Source organism: Xiphophorus hellerii, chromosome 16 (genome assembly GCF_003331165.1).
Source record: "Xiphophorus hellerii strain 12219 chromosome 16, Xiphophorus_hellerii-4.1, whole genome shotgun sequence".
Taxonomy (NCBI): domain Eukaryota; kingdom Metazoa; phylum Chordata; class Actinopteri; order Cyprinodontiformes; family Poeciliidae; genus Xiphophorus; species Xiphophorus hellerii.
This window is the reverse complement of record NC_045687.1, coordinates 18,069,742-18,091,972: the sequence shown is the minus strand read 5'-3', so window position 1 is coordinate 18,091,972 and position 22,231 is coordinate 18,069,742. Positions and strand designations below refer to the sequence as shown.

The 22,231-nt window shown below is 39.4% G+C and overlaps 1 protein-coding gene across 1 annotated transcript; it reads right to left on the bottom strand.

The window, feature by feature from the left end:
- Positions 1-696: 696 nt before the first annotated feature.
- On the bottom strand, positions 697-22,063 carry arhgdig (Rho GDP dissociation inhibitor (GDI) gamma). Its single transcript, XM_032588078.1, has 6 exons — positions 21,532-22,063; positions 11,479-11,652; positions 10,036-10,119; positions 5,168-5,244; positions 3,756-3,819; positions 697-3,670 (listed from the first exon to the last, which is right to left on the bottom strand). Exons 1-6 carry the CDS (start codon positions 21,602-21,604, stop codon positions 3,474-3,476), a joined length of 669 nt encoding a protein of 222 aa, XP_032443969.1. The 5' UTR covers positions 21,605-22,063; the 3' UTR covers positions 697-3,473.
- Between the last annotated feature and the right edge of the window lie 168 nt (positions 22,064-22,231).

Genomic DNA, 22,231 nt, shown 5'->3' with positions numbered 1-22,231 from the left:
CCTGCTTCTATTAGCAGGCGCTGACATCACAATAAATAAATGTTTTTCTCCTTAATTTTTGTGTGACTTTAAGTCCTTAAGAGCATTATATATATATATCAATATATATATATATATATATATATATATATATATATATATATATATATATATATATATATATATATATATATATATACAGTACAGACCACAACTGTGTGTCCAAACTTTTGGTCTGTACTCAAAACAGACCAAAAGTTTGGATACACTTTCTCATTGAATTCAATGAGAAGGTGTGTCCAAACTTTTAGTCTGTACTGTATGTATATATATATATATATATATATATATATATATATATATATATATATATATATATATATATATATATATATATATATATGTATGTATATATATATATAAAATAAAATAAAAAATCTCGCTGAATCATGCAAAACCCAACAAGCCAACATTTACAATTAGTCTCAGACCACAACAGTTCACTCAAGCGGAGTTTCATTTATCAGTAAGTTAAAATATGTTCACCTACAATAACAACAGCATACTCAAACACAGCACAGAAGTGTTATTTCGCATATTCTACGAGGTGTCCATGTACTCCAAAGATCTCATAGCCTCAAAGCAAAACTTTATTTACATCTCACATCCATGATACCTACAAGAGAAAAGAGGATTTGGTTCAGATTTTTTTTTTTTATGTGAATAGTATCAAAGGACCTACATGCATTTCTTTCTACAGTATACACAGTTCAGGTACAGGTTTTCACCTGTGTGCTCTTTCAAAAAGTGCCAAAACCCCCCACCCCCTAAGATAAATTGGAATGAAAACAACTAAACGATAATTTTAGAAAGAAACTATTCATCCTGTTAGCCTGGTTGCAGAAGACCAAACATTAAACACGGCAGTTAGAAGGCATTTATCATCATTTTGATAATTTTTCCTCTTCAGTTGTCCTAAGGCTTATAGCACATGCTGATTGAATTCCTTTTCAGGTCTGAAATTGAGAATTATGTGAAAAGATATGGGAACAAACAAGCAGAAAGCAACAGAGAAAGCAGAAAATACTAAAGAATGACGATGCCACGTTTGAAATGCAGATTGTTGGCATCACTTCATAACACAAAGTAACGATTCCAAGGACTCCTGTTCCAATTCATTCTATAAAGTGACGATTTATATAGCAATTTATCAAGTGAGGATGAGGGAGTCAAGAGAAATGTTGTCTAAGTGCAACACTTAGGAGACTTAACAAACCAACACCCTACAGGGATTTAAAAGCACTCTATCATATTTTCAGTTTACCTTTAATTTAACAAAAATGATTATTAACTTACTCTTACAACAACTGTAACTGGAAAACTTTTTTATGCAGCATTTAGATATATCAGCTTCTCTTGTGACTAGCATTGTTACTCTGACATGAGCATTCATCAGCCCTTTCCTGCAAATAAGTCTGTCACAAAACACAATTTATTTCCGTTTTATTTCACAGAGCCGTGCAGTCATTGTTTAGGTCTCGCTGTTCTCCCTGTTAAGTCTCACAGATCAGAAGAGGTTTTGTACTGAAAGAAGGAAACATCAAATGTAACGGATTAACTGTTTTAGTGGTGGCATAAAGTTGGTTCAGTATACTCGTTTTTTTAAAATTTGAAAACAATTGTAAAGTAATTTTTAAAATGTTTTCTGGTTCTGAAATATGATTATATTTGCCCTTTAAACTGCAATTCAGCATATTGGTTGAGAACATATATGCTTTTTAATCATATTCTTTTGACAACAAAAGCTTAGAAGGAATAGTGATGGAAAGTTATGAAACTACAAGTGTTCAAAAGTCATTAAAGTGCGTCTAAACACAGCTGTCTTTGCTCTGGTGTTAATGGCAGCACACATGTATGGGTTGGGGAGCTTCACAGTGTTTAGCTCAGTGTTAGATGACTTAGGAAGTTGGAAATAGTCTAATACTTGTCTTTGTAGGGTGGAAATAAAGGTTTTAAGTTTCTATAATGTTTACTATATGGAAGATGCTTGGATAACGATTTACACCCCTTGAAACTTTTCAAGTTTTAGCGTGATAGATTTCAGAACGTCCCCGGTTACTCTGACAGTCCGAATTAAAATCCAGTCGAAAAATACAATTAGAGTAGAGCGTATGTGCTTCTACCAGCTCCTGGCAAAGAAAACATATTTGCCCCCCACCACTGCTGATCTCCATATTTACCACAAAGGTGCTGGGTGGGGTACCAGGATTACGGAAACAGTTTATGTTAGATGTCCATGTCCAGTCTCTGGTTCTATCACGCTTTTAACTAGTTCGGTTCCACTGAGTCACAGCGGAAATGAGTTATAGATGAGTTAATTTCTAATTAATTGATTAACCCACCCACTGTTTCTAATTTTCATTTGCGCCGCACTTTGTAATTTCCCACCATAAAATGTGTGTTCATCATGCATATAAAGTGTACATCTGTTATCTTTTTATACTATTGCATTCAAATCAGACCACTTCTTCTAGGAAACGTTTGTTGCCACTGAGAATATCTCAGACCCTCTGCAGAAAAAAAAAAAAGAAAAGATTTGGACGTCATTATTTTTACATCAAAAAAAACATGGAGTCAAACAAAATAACTCATACAAACTTTTTTCTTTTGACCATAACTCTTGACACACCAATCGAACCCTATCAAAGACTCTATGTACACCAGTTAAAAGACACGTTAAGAAACATGATCACAGAAAATATCACTGTAACTCCTTTTCTTTCTTGCGGTTGAACGTATTTAAATGTAAAACGGGTCGATGATTCACAAAGCAATTAACAGCTGAAAGGAGCACGTCTTTTTCCTGCAATCATTGTGTGCACTCGTTTGGGTTTGGCACCGGGGGTGGTGTTATTATCTGAGGTGGATGTTTTACTGAGTCCAAGAGCTGTGTCCAAGCATCTGAGGCAGGACACTAATTACTGTCCAGAGTTCCTCCTCAGTGTCCAAGAGGATTTCATTGGATCAGCTCCCCAGTTTTAAGCAGTGTGTTCGCCTTCCTGTCAGTGTTTTGCACTACATTGACTGTCCCAAAAACAATGTTTCAGTAAATCAGAACAAACAGATCTTGCAGGTACCCGCAGCTTCTATAGTTATACACCATCCCATGTTAAATATCCTTCTGCCATGTTTCATTATGTGCTTAAAACTGACTAAACTGACTTCCTGTGATAGGCCACATGACAAGATAAGGCAGAAAGGAGAACGCAATCTCGTTAATAAAAAGCATAAACCACGTTAGGATTTATGGAGATAACCTAGAAAAGAAGAAAGTGTAAAGAAAATGTGGGAAGACACCTGCAGACAGAACTTCCTGTCTCAGCGAGCGCGATTATAGAAAGGAAGAAGATGACACAGTGGCAGGATATGGCAAATAAAAAGCAGGAGAGGAAGAAGGGAAAGCATTCAGCATCATCATCCTCACACTCCCCCTGTTAATTCCCATCCTTGCTGATGTTGAGGATCCATTCCCAAGATAGGGAGACATTCTTGTCGTCATCAGTGAAGCAGGACTTGACCGCATATTGACCTCGAGACATGATCCCCTTAGGCGCCTCGTCAGCGGGACACAGGAACTCCTGCTCTTCTGCTCGTGGGCCGTAGCTTCCCATCATGCACACTGCGGTGTTCTCTGTGGGGCAAACACAGAATACATGTGAGTTTGTAAGATAAAACTATATATTTGCAATATACAAGACAAACTAATCGGAACCTACTTCGTACTCCTTTCTTGTAGGTCACTTGACGATACTTCAGGCCAGACACAATATCTCTGTTCACCTGTAAAAATAACACACACACACACACACACACACACACCCCCACACACACACGCACACACACACGCACACCCACCCACGCACACACACACACACACACACACACAGATTTAGGTGGTATTAGCTAGTTGAAATCTTATTTATGTTATTTATTTCTTTTTTAAATACATTTTCTCCATCCCAAACTGGCTCTAAAAAAATTTGTAAAATTCAGAGAATCCAGTTATGGGTTTTTGCAAAGGGCTGCGGCTGCGGCTGGATTTGTCCAGCAGAGGTCCCCACAGCACAGTTTTTCTTTGATTTGAGCTGTGCTCCCCCCCCCCCCCCCAACACACACACACACACACGCACACCCCCCCCCCCCCCCCCCCCACATATGCATAAACCATGGGTTTTTGTTTCGACAGCCTCAAAGTCGTTTCCCTTTAATGTTATTGTTATTAAAATACATTTCTGTGGACTATCTCAAAGCAGAGGCCAAAAACCCCAACAAAAACCTGCAGCCACAGTGTGCTTCTGCACACTACAAAAATACTTAATCACAATATTTAATATGAATGTGCCCGCGTATGTTTCAGATTTTAATTTTGGAACCCTTGTATTATTTTCTTTCAGTTTTACAGTTTACTTGGTATCTATCACATAAGACCCCAGTGAAGCAGGAAGTGACTGGGGTTAGGTTTGGGCATTACAAACCTAACCCCGGGCATAAAGAGGGCATCACAGGCCCTGTGGTAAACAACCCATTCAATGAGTTGCAAATGGTCAAGCCAAAGTCCAGACCTAACCTGACTGAAACCTGACCAGGAGAGAGCTAAGCATAAAATATCAACAGACAGTCAATAAACATCCATAAATAGTGTGAGACAAGCATTTTTCTAAAAGCTTCTCACAATAGTTTGTCGGGCGTCTTGCCCGTTCCTGGTGACAGACCTTGTGAAACCGAGTCAGGTTTAATTTGAGATATTAATATAATAAAGACACAAAATAAAGAAAGTGAATCTTTTGAAAAATAACACTCAAAGATGCACCGGACATGTGGAGATCTACAATTTTTTGTAGCTTAAAGAATGTCTTTGAGCCGCTGATTAATATAATTGCACAGAAGTGCCTCCATTTAACTCAAGTAAAATAGAAAAAAAAAATTTATATTAATAGTGAAACTATACTTCAACAAGAGCTAATCATTTCAGGTAATTTTGGTCAAAGATGAATGCAACTGAACCAAAAGAAAATCCTAAATATTTTTATTTGATCTGCATTGTTTAAACTTGTTTTTCTCCAACTAATAAGCACTCGACCTCCTCTTTTCCATCCATGCACAAACAAATGTGAAGAATCCAGCTTACCTTGAAGTAAACCTTCAGCCTGTATTTGGCTCCTTCCTGTAAGGTGAAGCTGGTCTCTTTCAGAGCGCTCAGCTCTCCTGCACACAGACGCAGAGTTACTAGCGCCACACAGTCTGTGTTAAATACAAAATGTAAATGCTGGTGATTTTTCTCTTCTTTTTTTAGCAAACTCCAGAGAAATTAATTTTAACATGGAAGTGATTCCCTCCCTCCCCTGTTTTTTTTAGTCCTTTCCGACTGTGTCAGATTTGACTTTTGTCGGGTTTAGTGCGTTTATACTGATGCAGCAAAAAAAAAAAGAAAAGAAAAAAGCATAATGGACCACTGGAGGAAAAAAACACACACACATACACACCACAATCAGAAATGCATCCACCATCTAATCACTTTATATCTCAATTTAAAGCCAGTCCCGAGTCCGGAGTGCTCCCTAATGGAGAGAGATAAAGGAAGGAGAGGAGGAAGAGATAAAGAAACGAGGGGATAGAAAAGCAGCAGGGATCTGAAGTGAGGAAGAAGAAAGAGAGGGTGGATGACTACAGCTGAAGACGTCTGCCAAAAACATAAATATATACACAGACATTTACATTCTGGCAGAGCAAATATTGGGTTTCACAACTTTAGCAGCTGCAGTTTTAGTGAGGACAGCCTAAACTTAGTTACCTCTGCAAGACGATCAGATGTGGAATTAGTCATTTCCAATCACATACCAAAACATGAAATACTCCAGCAACAAAGCTCATCATTGTAGTCCTGATGAGATCACTCTATCAAGACTTTCCTGACTATTTGGAGTTTAATCACTTCATCATCTCTACTGCCGTTTCCTTTTATTTTACCCGTCTCCCTCCAATAACCGCAGAGCTGAAACCAACTCCCTTCTCCTCATTTTCTGATTCATCTCCTCCACTTTCCTTGGCTTCAGGAGAGAGACGGTGGAGGAAAAAACGCCGACCCCCCTAGTGAGCGTTGGAGGGCGGAAAGTAGGTCAGTCGGGAAAGCAGTCTACCTGCTTTCCTCAAGACTGCGCATAGTGGAGGTGATATTCTACAGCGCAGATGCTGAACAGAACTGATTTTTGCACCAGACAGTAATGGATTGCAAAAATCTTATACACGGTGAAAAGCCTGGTGGAAGAAGGAGGGGAAATCTCAATCTTTTTGAAGCCAAAGCAGATATTTGATTTTATTAAAACATTTGTAAAACATGACACAGAACTTAACTTCCAAAAAACATGAGAAACGCAAATTAAAACCAACAACAACAACAAAAAAGCTCTGGAATAAATATTTTCTGAACATCAGCAATAAAAACGAGCTGATTTTGGTCCCATAAGGCCCGTCGACGAGACAGTTAAGAAGTCAAAGAACAGCTGAGTGTTTGCAGGAGAAACTCTGGTTATCCATCAAACAGCTTTCAGGATTTGTCAGTCAGAACAGAGAGCAGACATTCCTACTGATGGCGGCCTGAGCTGTGGAGCACGCATAACCAAAATAACTACTTAACTAAATAACTACAGACACCAAAACGAAAGCATTTGCAAAGTTGTTCATTCTATTTATTTTAAGCAGTGTAAAAAATTGTGCAGTTTCATTCCAATGAACGCATCTAAAAATAATCTCCAAACATGTTGTAAGACAAAGTGTCAGGCCCAACATCATGTCCATTCGTCCTCCTGGTATTTACAAGTATTTTATTCTACCGGCAGAAACATATGAGACTAACATCCGCCTTATTTGGATGAATTATATGATGAATCTTTAGTTTTTTTCAACATAGCATAAAGAAAAGCACCATTGACCTGATAGGAAACCTGACTGACATTCAGCCCGCTTGGCGTCAGGAGCTTTGGGACACATCGATATGCAGCAACGTCCTTATTCAGCAAAACGACCCCTGCTATACGAGAACCCAACAAAGTCATCGCTGGGCCTCAGGGGACCAGCAGGCTGAAAATGCATCACAGTCCAAGGATAATGACTCGCGCAGCGTCAGTGATGTGTGCTGTATAAATTATCGCCACATTAAAAGTTCAAAAGCTAACAACTGGCTGTGCCACTGCTGCCAACGAGTGTTTTAGATCGCAGTGGAGGGATTTTGACCCACTTTTCTTTGCTGAATTAGTTGGGAGGATTTTTCTGAGCAACAACAAGCATGCAAAAGACACCGCAGCTTCCCATCTACAAAATCTTCATTTAGGTTTTTATTATGTCATTCAGACATAAATGGTGTGCTTTGCATAATTTACAGGGGGATTTTTCTGCCATGCCTCGGAAACATTTCCTTCAGATCTGAGGCGACCTGCACCAACATACAGGAGTACCACAGTACAATTATTCATTCATCGTTTGCCTAATCATGCTTCCTGACATACAGATGTTTTCCTTGCATGGGAAAACAGTCAGAGGATCCGTCCTGATGGCTGAACGTACCTCACATCAGGACGGCTGTCAGCCTGATAATACCGTCATGCAGAGGCTGCAGACATGTAATCATTAAATACCTGAGAAGTGCTCTCTCTCTTCTCCTTTATCCTGCCTCAGCCTGATGTGTTAAGCTTTGATCTGGCACGTAGCATCACTCAGAAAATCACAGCGGAGTTAAAGATGATTTAAAAAAAACATGCAAGAGATGTAAATTTTGTCAAGTCATGTTCTGTCTATAAATTGTTTAGTGCTTCTAATATGTAGTATAATTTGTAAAGTGCATGTTGAAAGCCATGTGGGTTATTTGTCTGCATGTTTGTTTTAATGATTGTTTCACAGGATGTAAGTGGTCAAATAATTCTAATCTGAATTAGTCAAATTAAAGGGCAGGTCTCTTCTCTGCAGCCAAAAACAGAATTTGGCATGTCGAGTTGAGTCAATCTTCATTAGTGCAGATGGAGTGTGTGCATAACTCGGTACGAGATCAAGTTGTATTATGTTTCAGTCGATAATTGGTGCGTCATTCGGCAGATACATAAAAGTCCAATGTGGATGTTATAAAAGTCAATAGCACTACTTGGGCTTAATTTAGACCAATATGTTTTTTATATGTACTTGAGTATAGATTATTTACATAATCTATGTAAATAATGTAACTATGTAACTTTCTGAATTTAAATAAGACTGAAAATTTTCTGTTTAAGGTCAGTTGAGAAAACTAAAATTATGTTAAATGACTTTATGGCAGAATAATGGCTCTTAATTTGATTACTTTCCCACTTACCATTTGGTAGAATTAACTTTTAAGCAATGTAGCTTGATTCAAACATGCAAATATCTTTCGACAAGCTTTATGAAATGGTTTGCTTAGTGCTTTTAAGTGCATCAGTCCCTCCTGCAGCAGAACATCCCAATAACTTAATGCTTCCCCTTACCTCCTCCCAAAGTAACAAGGGTCAAAATTTAACTTCAGGCAGGAAATTAATTTGTCAAAAGTAGTCAGGATTTTTGTCTTCTTCTTCTCTGAGTAGCATTTCAGTCCATGTTGGTGCATCTTTCCCTGTGGATAATGATACTCCCTGACCAGCTTCATCCAGCCTCTTCACAAAGACTTTGAGTTTTGTTTTTGAAAAGATATGCAGTATATATTATACCAAAACTCCTGACACCTTTCATCTCCAAAGAAAGCTCCTTCAGCTCTAATAAGACTGATGGTCCATATGATTCAGCCAGACTTAAAAATCTGATCTGAAACTAAAACCTATCTGCTGCTGATCGCTCACCACCTGTCACATCCTCTATCTGATGTAGTCGAGATCTTAGGGCTGTGGAAAAGTCTGGCCTGAGCAGTGTGTTCCCTCCATACAGTACAGATTTCCCATCTATCGCTCTGCGTTTTGATTTTTGAAAATTTTTTTTAAAAAAACCATCAGAGTGTTTCGTATTGCCTAGCAACCAGCTGACCTTTCCCATCTGCAGCCTGTGTCGTTTGTGAGCGAACGTGTGAACGTGTGCTTATGTGTGGCTGCGATTTTGAAGAGGCGAATCTCTGAGAGGAATTAAAGGTTAATTTCACCAGTATGAATTCTGGGAGAAATGACCTTGAACACCTTTTGCTAACTTAGGTGCAGACACCAACTGTGCTCAAATCCTAATTAAACGATTCCTTAAGTCCGATGAAGACAGAAAGTGAAACATTCCTCTGAATCCCTGCAAGGCATCGTCCAGGAGGAGGGAAATGTCACTGCTGCTGTCCGCTGAGCAAACATTTAACTCTGCTCATTCTCACAAACCCAACGTCAGTCTGATCTGGGGAGGATTTTATGCTGCAGCTGAACAATCATTTAACTCAAGCAAAAAAAATGAATTAGATGTATAAATCTGAAAAGTGTGGTGTACCTTTGTATTCATTCCCCTTCTCCCAAGCATGTCGGAGAAGGCGCATTAGTCAGATGACACCAAAGCTGAACTTTGTGGCTTACGTACAAAACTTGATGTGTGGCATAAAACTAACACAACAATAAACAACACTAAACCCACCATCAACATGTGGAAGCATGGTGGTGGTAGCATCATGCTGTGGGGATGACTCTTCTGAAGCAAAACATAATTAAAATAAAAGCAAACTCTATGTGTATGGAAAGCTGCAGAAGACTTCAAACTGGGGTTGGCAATGACCATAAATGAAAGAAAAAAATAATCATTTTGTTTGCAGCTGTAATTGGGAGGCAGAATGCAAACACACACAAATGCTTTGTAAACTACTTGGAGGTATGAGTCTTTTTAGCTCATAAAATCTCAATAAAACACATGAAAGAGTGCAGCTGTAACGGTTTCTGCCTTGCCATTTGACAGTGTGGCTTGTGAACAAGCTTAGATCATTGAGCCAAAAAAAAAAACAATCCGACCCAAAGAGCTGAAGATGAGGAGGGGGCGGGGTACCTGTGAGGTCCATGGTGATTGGTTCAGGAGCATCGTCACACAACAGGATGAGTCTGGTCACTCTGACGTTGGGCTCAGTCGGGTCTGGTAGAAACAAAAGGAGAAAACAGTTACACGTTAAGATGATGGCGCAAGTGAAAATGATGCTTTAATTTTAAATTAACCAACAACAGCTTAAAAGGCGTTCTTGCTTTAATGTTCAGCAGTCACCGTTTAAATCAGTTTGTTTACAACATGTGTAGTGTTTGTACAAAGACTGAAAAGACCCCTAGATTTACAGCTTGACATCTCCTCTCTTTGTTTTTTTTCCATTCTCTGATTTACAGTGATGCCAGTGGTGGTTTCTGAAATGGACATGTTAAAATATCATACCCAAATCTAATTCATTTTCATTAATCTTGGTATCAAAATAAAGCTAACTCTTCCACCAGAAGCATATCTATCACAGCAGCTGTTGTAGTTTCAGAAAACATGAATATGGAACATGAAATAATAAAAAAAATGTTGTCCCTATATATAGTGTATAATAAACCTGTTAGAAATATCACAAGGAAAGCTGCAAATCTTTGTAGACCATAGATCCACATTCCCTGTGCAAAGATCGATGCAGCTGAGGTAAAATAAAGCCAATTTTGCAGAGGTTTTAGTAAAAAACATTTTGCCTTTGGCAGAGGTTGGCAACTTATTAAACTTATTTTTACATGTCTAAAATTGCTTGTTTTTCATTTTTATTTATCATCTAATTATAAGAAAACAATAAGAACTTGTTATATTTGACTCCAATTGAAGTGAAAGTATTGGAAATCCAGTGTAAAAAAATATATAGAAAAATTAAAACAAATGTATTCACATTTTACTGGGAAAAAAATGACATTGAAATCACAGAAATGTAAAAAATTGTTTTGGCACTACCAGAGCTCCATACAATGTCTTTTAGATGTAGGTTCCTTGTCACTGACTTCTGTCCTTCCGTACTTCCGTAACCCTTTTGCCGCAAACTCAAAATGCTTCCTGCTCAGCTAAGATGCTAAAATGCTTTTTAATCAGCTTTTATCCAAGAATCTGATGTTTCTATGGAAACCAAATGTGTCTACGTCTAATTGAGTGGAGGTCCAAAAGTTCAAATATACCCCCATTTTCTGGGGAGAAGATGTACAGCTTGACTTCTCCGCTCATCTTTGTCTTTCTCTGATTCACAGTAACGCCGACTGAACGCAGAGCTGCGCGGAGGAGGCCGTTTTGTGTTGCAGCCAGTAAGGATCCGCTATCGCAGCCTGGCTCCCGGGTTAGAGATGCTGAGGCGAGCAGGTTTGTCGTTGCATTGTGTGTGCGTGTGAGTTATGCCCAGAGCAATTACCCTGTAGTGAGGGAATATTTTTTATGAACTCTGCAGTAGAGCCGGACACCAGAGTAAACAACTGGTACGCAAAGAGGCTCGCTAACCTGGACTCATCGCCTCTGGTCCCAGCAGGGTCTGCTTGTACTTCACCAGACTTTCATCATCTTTGTCCATTTCCTGGATCTCCTGCAGCGACTTCTGAGTCGGCGGATTGTAGTTCAGGTTCCTGTCCTCGTCTTCCTCCTCGATGGCCAAATTACTCTTGTCAGCCAGTAAACCTTTGAAGATGACAGGAGGATAAATTATTTTGCATCATACATCGTATATTTTAACAGTTGACTTATTATTATCAGTGAATCCGCGTGTGCTTCCATTTTGTTATTTTTCTGATACTTAAAAAGAAAAAGTAGGACAGAAACTCTAGAAGTAAATAAACATTTGGTCTCAGCTTCAGAGCTTGAACAGGCCCAACAGAAGCAAACATTGTTGGCCCCTTGCTGGCTTATAGCTTCCAGAAGAAATTTAATTCTCAAAGATGTTGCCAAATGCACCACATAGTTCAGGAAAACCTCCATAGTTAAAAGATTGCAACCAAAATTGTCAGAATTTAAAACCAATTTGTTGACATAATTGCATTTGACAAAAACTCATTTGGGGTTATTTCAATACATTATTGATTTAAAAAAATTGTTTTAAAGTGTTTTTTTTATAATAATAGTATAATCCAGAGGACAATCTTTACAGCAAGTGAGTGAACAAAGTAAATTTTGACATTACCTTAGCAGACCGTACTAAGCGATGTTGGCCGAATGCTTGCTTTGCCTCATTTTTATACTTCTGCCAGGATTTAGCACACTGTGCAGAATGTTTGAGTTGATTCTTGTTTTGTTTTTTTAAGTGAAAAGCAGCCACAGAAAACCTTTAAGACATTGACAGAAAGTGTATGGAGAACCTTTTAATCGAGAACCAATTTAAACATCATGTCAAAGCCTGCCCCCAAGTTCTCAGATCCTCAAAATACAAACAAATGTAATAATAGAAACCCTGCTGCATTTCAGCGGCTCGGTACTCTGGAAGCAAGTGAAAGACATCTCAGAATCTGCACAACGCATTACTTGACGCAAGCCAACTCCAGCCACACGGGATTGATTTCATCTGGGAATCTGATCCAGTGCTGATAACCACAGACATCCGATCATGTGCTCTGCAAGCTACAACTGTAATTCAACGTTTAACTCCTACCTGCACCTTTTGGGCCTGAGCAGGTTAGAGAAATGTGATCTGACAGCAGAACTACCATAACGTGCCCGGTAAATTCTGTTGTTCCTGCAGAAACGTAATTAGGTCGACATGAATTGCTTTTGACCAAAACGGTGCGATGTCAGCTCAGAGTGCGTACATCATGGTTCATTAGAGATTCCAGCTGCATGTGCAGAAGCTAATTATCTGGAGAACACGAGACGCTCGCTGTGATGTTTTACTGCACTCCAACAGGCCCGTTTCACATCCTCCGGTTCTGTTTTGTTGCTCATAATGAGGTGCCACTGTGTGAGTCACCCCACAGTTGTGCAGAGAGGTAATTTGATGAGTTGGAGGAGGACAAAAAAAAAAAGTCTCGTGAACTCTTCTGTGCTTTACAACAGATAAACCATCCGGTCACAAATACCTGCATTCACCGACACAGACTGGAACAACGACAAACAACGATGGCCATTGTTCCTGTCTCTATTAGTGATCTAGCTATGGTGGCCCTGAACCGCTGCAACAAGTCACTGAACGCAACAACACGTTCAAAAACACAACATTAAGCACAACTCTCCAAAGTAAGAAAGCACAATTAAGCTCAATTCAAGGCCACGCGTTCTGGGAAACATCAACTTACATCATAATTGACAGACTAGCACCACAAATCCACTTATTGTCCATTCAGAGAAAAAAAAAAAGAAAGAGATGTAGACTACAAGTATCACAAACACGCAGAGACACAAAAACCCACCTTCCAAATTGGATATGGGAAGCACATGACTTCATAAATGATTCACTGAGCCTGTATTTACATATCAAACTCTGCAGTCCTCCCCCGCTCCAGTGTGCAAACGCTCACATTTACACACACTGCATGCTTCAAACCAGTAAGAGTGTGTGTTTTTTTTTCCTTCTTTGAACTCAAGGCTTCTTACCTGAAAATGAGCAGAATCTATTGCCGCTCATTTTGAAAGGCAGAGTCTGTCGTCTCTTTGAGTGCATTGATACCGATTATTAAAAAAAAGACAAAACAAAAAAATAACAACAAAGGTTGCACGTTGGGGAACATTGTTGACAAATGTTGCAAAATGCAGATGAAGTTTTTCACCTGGACTCAGTGCAATGAAACAATTTCAACCCCAATTTGGGATTTGATAATACACTCAATCACTTATTAATATGATAATAATTTGCCTAAACCTATTTGATTACTTCTTTAACTTCCCAGTCCACCTACTGCATCACTCAGCACACTTGTAAAAAAAATCAAGTCAGCAGTTTCTATGATAATGGACCCAGTAATGTCTCAAAGCACATGGGAAATTATATCGTATTCACAAATCAAGACATCGATACCCCTAAAATGAGTGTTGTGCCCCGAATGTGGTTATTTCCATGTTATTATTTCCTCTAGCTGCAATCAAAGTTAAAAGAATAAATTAGTGATTATGTTTATCCCTCTTCCCAGTTTTACATAAGCGAATGTTATCTCCCACACGTTAGTATACAAAAGGTGGCGTTAAGCTGCAATTTTTGCACCACTTTTGTGCTAGATTTAACAACACTCACCTATGTGCTGATATTTGCAGCTAAACCAATACATTTAGGGAAAAATCAACACAGCAATCTGTTCTGCTTCAGGGGACGTCGCAGAGAGGAGGAAGCACTGCTCACTTGAGAACAGGAAATTTCACACAAATGCAGAATCTCTCAAGCGATTCCTGATTAGAAGTCAAAGATAAAACGTCCGCATCCAGGTTGGGAATGAATTATTCAAGTTGACTTCTCCGTCTCTGGCCTCCGTAGAGTGGCAGGTAATTATTGGTAATAAGGCGAGATAAGCGACCCTTATTTGACTGAACACCAACACATAAAGCTACAGCAACTCAACCGATGTGTAACGAAGGCATGGCTTATTTTGTAAAGTGGTCTTTTAAAAGGAAATGTTTTATATTTGCCAGTTATTTCAGCTGTAAAAAGCTAGAATTTCACCACTTTTCCAACACGATCATCCCAGCTAAAATCTCAACTAGCTCTGACTTAAGCAAGTCATTAGAACAAAAACAATAGTTCTTCTCATTCTGAGCTTCTTTTGAATCTTTATTCTTTTTTTTAAATATTAAATACCAGCTGCATTATAACTGAGAATGTTTTTCCCACAACAATCAAATACATAGTAATCAAAAGGGAAACGTATATCGAGAATTCCCCATTTTAAACAGAAAAGGAACATTTCAAGAAATATCTTTATGTGTGCTACTGTTTTAAATGACAGAGGAGCTAATAAGTAGGTAATATTATCAACCTTCTCTATGCTCAGTATCAAAAAGCATGGCAGCCATATTGGGTACAAAACTTAAGAGTTTCCCTAAAAATAATCAAACCAAGAGGCTGGAGACACTGAGAAAACAGCAGAGGACCGAGTAAAGAGCCCTGAGGGACTCCACACAGCCAAACATGATCTGATCAAAATGCTTGAATGTAGAGCTAATAAGTCCAAACAGCCAGTTCAACAGCGCTGATCTTTGCTTTAGAAATCAAAAGCTATTTTCAGAACTCCTCCAAGTAGAAACTGACAGAAAATACAAACCTGAGATGAAATGTTTGACTACGCATGGCTGCTTTCATTTGCCTCTAAAGTCAAAACTTGGATTTGTTAACCATATTCTAAATGCAACTGGGGGAAAAATGTCATTTTGTTCATTATTGTTGTCTGTGACCAAGCTAGCTGACTACTAAGTTGCTTAAAGCTAACAGCCACATGACTCTACACTCTAACACAAGAGGAATAATTAATGTTGTCCACACTGACTCTCTGTGTGTGACGGGATCAATAAGACACAAACCACAAGAAGAACGTACAAACTGTTTACACTGTTGCTGTCACCTAGGTTTTAGTTTCATGGACACTGTATTATTTTTATTTTAGATTTTAGGATATCTACTTTATCAAAGTTAGCAGTTAAATCAAAAAGCATTTGTCTTCAAAAATCTGTCGCCAGGAGGATTTCATTAACACGTTTAAAAATGTTGATTAAGCAACTTAAACTTCAACTACATAGCAAATAAAAAGGCCTTCTATTAGCCAAGAAAATGTTTCTCCACATTACTTTAGATATTTGTTAGAAACGTCACTACAGATCTTTTTTTCTTCTTCAGCGCTGTTGTCATCGCAGAATGTGGCTTCCACTTCATGATGTGAAACAGTGTCTTAAATGGATTTGCTCAAATCCTACTATAGACATTTCTGCCACTTCTGACTCTGTTGCACTTGTGGGGAAGACGGGCAAAAAAAAAAAAAAAAAGCCAATGTATCTCTCTTTATTATCTGTCCCTTCCTCCAGTCCTACATTGCAGCAAAGGTGCAACATGCACTGCATTTGTTTGCATTTCACATGCTTGATTATTGCCTTTTTTTGGATCACTTCCTGCTTGCTTTCTCTCTCTCTCTCTCTCTCTCTCTTCTTTTTTTCTTATTTTGTTGCCTGGCAACAGCTCAAAGCCAGGATGAGTCCCATTTCTTTCCGTTTTATCAGTACGGGATTACAGGAACAAGCTCCTGCTTGTCACAGCTGGAAAAGCTGCGTTGCTTTTGGACAAGTCTTTAGGAAGAACTCCGTTTACAGTTTCTATCCGGAACCGAGGAGAGGCAAAATGGATCTTAGTGTTTATCAAAAAGTTTGCAAAGAAAGTGGAAATAGTCCTCATTTAAATCACTCTGACATCCGTGGGGCATCCTAATAAACAAAAGGTTGAATCCTTCTGTCAGCTCACAAAGTTTAAACGCCTCCTTTCGCCCCCGCAGTCCTCATCTTTTTGTTTTCGTGATTGCTTTCCGTCAGCCGCCTCCTACCTTAACCCAGATAAGGTTTACTGTTTCAGAAAAATGCCTTTTTTTTCCCCCCCCTTCATGTCGGGACTCTGCGGGAGTGTGCATGTGTGTTTGTGCCTTGAGCACTGATGTACTGTTTTTTTATAGTCCTGGGAGTCTCGCTGTCACCGCTCTGCTCTAATGCTTTAACGAGACCTCCGAGAAAAGGAAAGACGCGCGCTCGTACACAAAAAGGGCACACAGTGGAAGATAAAGAGGAGGCTTTTAAGGCCTCTGCAAAGCCATTATCAAACTTTACGATGAACGAAACGGCAGTAAAGGAAGACTGATGGACGCAACATTCGCCATTGCAGGAGAATACAAACGTTTTGCGGCCAGAACGACTTTATAATTGATGTGTAACCTGCAGCACATCTGAGGAAATGTTCAATCTGTCGATGCTAAAGCCCACCACCACACCGCTGAACGTAAAGAGATGACATTTTCACTATATTTATACACAGTGGCGGGTTTAGGACACACTTAGCTGATTGCTGTTTTGGAATAAATTGTAACCCTTCAAAGGCTAATGCAAGAAATAAGTTCTGTTTTGTGTGTGTGTGGTTTTTTTTTTTAATTGAGCAGTTTATTTGGATGCAAAAACAAAACAAACAAGCAAAAATATTTGGTTCTTGAAAGTTATTTTGCATCATAAACACTATGTAATGCTTTTGCAGTCATGAAATCATGCTTCCAAAGCAGATAGATTTGTTTATGCAGATGCGCTTATTTAGCATTTTGTATTTTTATAGACGTAGAGGCTTCAGGAACATCACAATTGTATCAAAAATGATACAGCACAGTAAGATGTTTTTTTTTTCCTTTTCAACTGCAATCACCAAAATTCTCCATGAGTCAATTGCGATGTAAAAAACATTTCAAATTTGAGAAATTAAACTATTTAGCGTAAGCTAAAAGCTTTACAACCTGAGCAATGAGAATTTTCTTTTAGAGATTAAGTGAAACTGTACAATGTATGGCGTGATAATCATTTTGGGGGAGAAAAAGAATACAATTAAAATGTAAACATGCTTTCAGACATGATGATATAAAACTATATGGTGAAATTTTACACCCCAAGAAAGGCAGTAAAGCAAAATGCTTTTATAGCCTCGTTTTTGCATCTTATTTTATAGCATGCTGGTGAGAAACCAGTGTTTGCTTTTTGTCCCGCAGCCGATTCAATACTGGTAAAGTAGTAAAGAAGACATACTTTGCAAAAGAGCATATTCAGTGTTTGAAATATTTACAATATGTTGGTGGGAGAGTAATGGCACATTCAGGAACTTATTGGTTCCTGCAGTGATCTAATCTGTTCAATGGTTTGTCAGATTAAAATGTAAATATATATGGACACCTTTTACTGTCTTTATTGTAATAATATAAAAAAAAACATCAACACCTGTGAAAAATTTTGTTTTTGTAAGTAAGGTGTACTAACATATCAAAATAGACACAAAAACTTTAAATCACTTAGAAAACAACCCGCTGTGCACCCATACATTTGTAGTCTTTCAAAGTTTTCCTGTGACTTTGGACTTTCCACAGTTTGCAAGGTTAGTTATTATCTACTTATAATGAATAATGAAAAGTCAGAAAATGCTTCTAATTAGTTTATTAAAACTGTAGAGGGAAGTGCTAATCTAAAGTGTGGAAGTTAAATTCAAGGCACTTCTTCCCATCTCATTTCTCTTTGGATTTTTCCAAGTTCCCAGTTAGAGGAACAACAACGCTCCCTGGAGTCGGGATTCTGTCTGGTGAAGTCAGAAACCACCAACAAACTCAGAGTTCAGTATCCAACAAGGCTGTGTGTGTACAGAATGTATTTGGGCAACTCTTGATGAACAAATATTTGGTAGATTTTATTTTATTTCCTAGATCCTCAGTCCACAGCTGCTACATCTCCTGACTGGAGCAGGTGAGCAGAAGGCCAGTTTGATGAGCCACTGCGCGTTCAATAATTCATAGCAAGATGGATAGTGGTTTTTAATATGTAAAAAAAGAGAATAAATCATTTAAGGAAACAACCGTCAGATACCAAAGCGAGCTGGTGTACACTTTGCGTGTGGTTTGCGGGACAGTTAAATAATTTATTAGCCCAGTTCTGACTAGCTTTTACCTGAGCTACAACACCATGTTTCTCAAAACTAGAATGTAATACCTGCTAAAAACAAACAAACATTAACAACCCTGAATTTAATGTTGCTATTCACTCAGCCTGCTTTGATTTTAAGACAATGTCAGTCTTCTGCAAATACCCATGTTCATGTTGGTGCAACTGAGCCCTTGTGTTCAATCGGCGGCATCACTGAGCTAAAGAAGGAAACGACTGCTTCCCGCAGACACAACCTGCAGCATGTCCTCAGCTGCTCCGTCAGCCTTGATGAGACAGCAGGTTGTCTAATTAACTGACTTGATTGGTCTCATGTGTGTCCGCTCACCCACTCAGCCTCATTTGTCTCGACCAGGTTGACGGAACGGAGAGGAGACGGGAAGCGGATTCTTAAACACACGTCTGACAGCCAAAGTGGGGCAGTGTAAATGTTGGTAATGTGAGGCAGGACAATGGCGTGAAGATGAGTGAAGAAAGAGGCGACAAATAGAATAGAGGGAAGATGAGAACAATGGAAAAGGGAAATTGGGCAGGAGAAGATGTCACTCGGTCTGCTTTCAGGGCGTGCTTGACGACTGACAGCATCCGGCAGCACACACTCAGTCCTCTGTCTCTGCCAAATGTCCAACGTTTCCCTCTTGCCCACTTTTTCTTTCTCCTTTTTTCATAACCAGTTATTCTTTTTGTTGTTGTTGTTACCAAACCTTTCTAGAGCTCTGTCTGCCCCCTCATTCTCTCCTGGCTTCATTATTTCGCCTCCTAGTCGTGTCATTTATCTTCAGCTGATATCACCTCCTACGTTCAAATCAAAATCCACTGCTCCCTCTCTGTTTTTCCCCCAATTTTTTTCTCTTGCCAAGTGTCCATGATGTTATCTGATTCAAATCTACAAAAAAAAAAATTTAAACACTGCAAAGATTGTGGAGCTATACGTTTCACCTTCTGCGAGAAAAAGAATTTGAAACAGCAACAAAACATTAGATTGTTTTTTTCACGTCATTGGTGATCAATAGATGAATAGATCTCCACTACTCCTCAATTGACTTGCCGCGGGCAATGTTTGTGCACTCATCTGTAAGTATGTCACGGCAGAATTCCTTTGCACCAGAGATAAACTGATTAAAGCTGCTGCCAATCTGTTTCTGCTCTCAGAACGAATGGTTGGATTTCTAAAATCCTGTTTTACATGTGGAAAAAAGCTGAAGTGAAATTTGAGAAACGTAAGTCACTTATGATGCGCCCCTGTTTCTTATTGTGTATGTGCATGAGGATGAATGTCATAAAAATTTCCAGAGTTTGTTTCTTCTGTCGTGACAATTTCAATTGTCAACAGAGACCCATTGTAGCCTCTTCAAGCATTTGGCATGCCGATGTGAGTGAGTCCTCACCAGGGGGCAGATACAGAGGGTGTGCATAGCATAATATGAGATTAAGTAAAAACACAGTTGGCTCATTGCTGCAATGTTTGTACATTAAGTTTTGTAGCAATTGTATCTCTAAATTGTGATTTTCAACAATAATAGGTGTAGAAAAAATTTCAACTTTACTTGCACAAAGTCTTTAGATGTTTTTTAGTTGACAAAGGAAGATAAAGTAAGGAGCATTTATTTTAAATTGAGCATTTTTTTTTTTGTAGAAATCATACCACAGGTAATGAAACAGCCCCCAGCATTATGCTGCTACCACCATGCTTGGTGCTCAAGCACCTTACAGTTCATGATTGGGTTGAGTTTCAGTAACAGCTACGTCGTTCATGAATGCCGATTTCCACACCTGACACAAGGTGACAGTTTGGGTCAAATTCAGTGTTCCAACATGATGTTGATGCCAATCATGTACTAAATCCGGTTTTTGGAAAGAACTAAACAGGCAAGTATTGAGATTCTGGAAACCCCTTTTTACAGAAGAGTTGTCAGATATTTAGCCAGAACTGGCAACAAAAAGCATGTGATGTACCTTCAGCTAACAAAACACATTTATCCAACTATCAACGGGGTTCAATGCAAATATTTGAGCTTGTTTGTGTAGCTTTGAGATGGTGGTAGTTGGGGAACAATTTCCAATAAATAGAGATTTGTGCACCAAATGTTTAATGTTATGATTGATTAAGGTTATTTCATGGTGAGTGCATGCGGGCTTTAATTAGGTGTTCTTAAGCTGCGTTCTGTTCAAAGCGTGCACCGAAAAAACCAGATGGCGCTACAACATGGCCCTCTCCTTCCATCACCAAGTGAACCGGACAACCCTCACCCCCCGCTGTGATCGCACAAAAGGCAGGTGTTTGCCGTGGCTGGGGGAGAAGAGAGCTGAGATTCAATCAAAGGAAATTTTGATTGAATTTCAACTTCATCGTTCATGACATTCATTTTCCAATTCATTCCCTCTTACACTAATCTCCCTGAAGAAAGGTAATCTTTCTTCAGATTACCTCAGATGGGTTTTGGATCACCCTGCCCACTTTTTATGTCTCGCTCTCTCTCTCTTATGTCTTTAAAGGAGCAAATGTCACAGTGTGTCACGTTACATGTAGGGGGGGAACCCCAGCATTATTTCTCCATCAGGAACTGCTGCAGTATATCACACAAACACACACACGGACACACCCACACACACACCCACGCAGCTGCCTTGTGTTGAGTGTGTTGCAGACACAGAAGGAGGGATAACCGCTAGATGTGAGAGCAGATGTTGGTGACATCATTTGACTACTGCACATGCTGCATCAGCATGCTTACACACACGGTTTTTTTTGTTGTTGTTTCATTATAATATTCAAAAAATTCAAATAGAAGAAAATGAGAGGAAAGAAATTAATAAAAAAAGAGGCAATTTTGGCAAACATTTAGCTGTCCACACCCTTAAGATGATCTTATGGAAGCAAATAAATAAATACCTGAATTTGTTCCATAACTTATTCCATCGCCTCACCTCTGTAGCACATGGTCAACCAGAGCAGCTCCAGCACCTGACCCCCGAACTCACACACGTCCAGACCCAGCATGGCTCCCTCTCTCTGCGCTCTGTTCAGACGGCTGGACCGGAGAGCCGACGGAAACCTCCACAGGTAGCAGCAAAGTAGGAGAGAAAAGGACGGAGAAATCCGAAGAAGTCTCAGCAACAGGGTCAGACCAGCATTTCCTCCACCGAGGGAGCACTAAAAAACAAAAATTATGTGTGTGTGTGTGTTAGTAGTTGGAGAGGGTGGAGGCAGAAAAGGGGGGAAATAAGAGAAAAAAAAACTGAGTGTGGGAAACAGCGGCGGTGGAGCAGTGAGGGTATCCTTGGGTGTGGGTGTGGAGGGGTGAGTTGGAGAGAGTGAGGAAGGAGGGAGGGATGGAGGGATGGAGAGAGGGAGGAGGCAGCAGACATGAGAATCAGCTGGCTCTCTCTGCTGCTTCATCTGAAGTTCAGTAGGTGGAGAAATAAGAGACACTTCAACACAATCAGGTGTCATTTTATGTTTATTTGAACATTTTTTCTTGGGAGGAAAGACAGGAAGGCAGATGCTGGTTTTGCCGGCAGAGCTGTCTGCAGCTGTGTGTGTGTGTGTGTGTGTGTGTGTGTGTGCTGCACTCAGACGCCGGCTATCGATTCGCAGACAAGCAGCGACCCCTCCCCTCCTGCATCC

Bases quoted from the DNA above. Each gene is read 5' to 3' on its own strand.
- arhgdig (XM_032588078.1), bottom strand. From the start codon at position 21,604: ATGCTGGGTCTGGACGTGTGTGAGTTCGGGGGTCAGGTGCTGGAGCTG. The intron at 10,120-11,478 runs GTTAGCGAGCCT...TGTTTCTACCAG, and splicing joins ACCAGAGGCGATGAGTCCAG to ACCCGACTGAGCCCAACGTC. The intron at 5,245-10,035 runs GTACCCCGCCCC...GTCTGTGTGCAG, and splicing joins AATCACCATGGACCTCACAG to GAGAGCTGAGCGCTCTGAAA.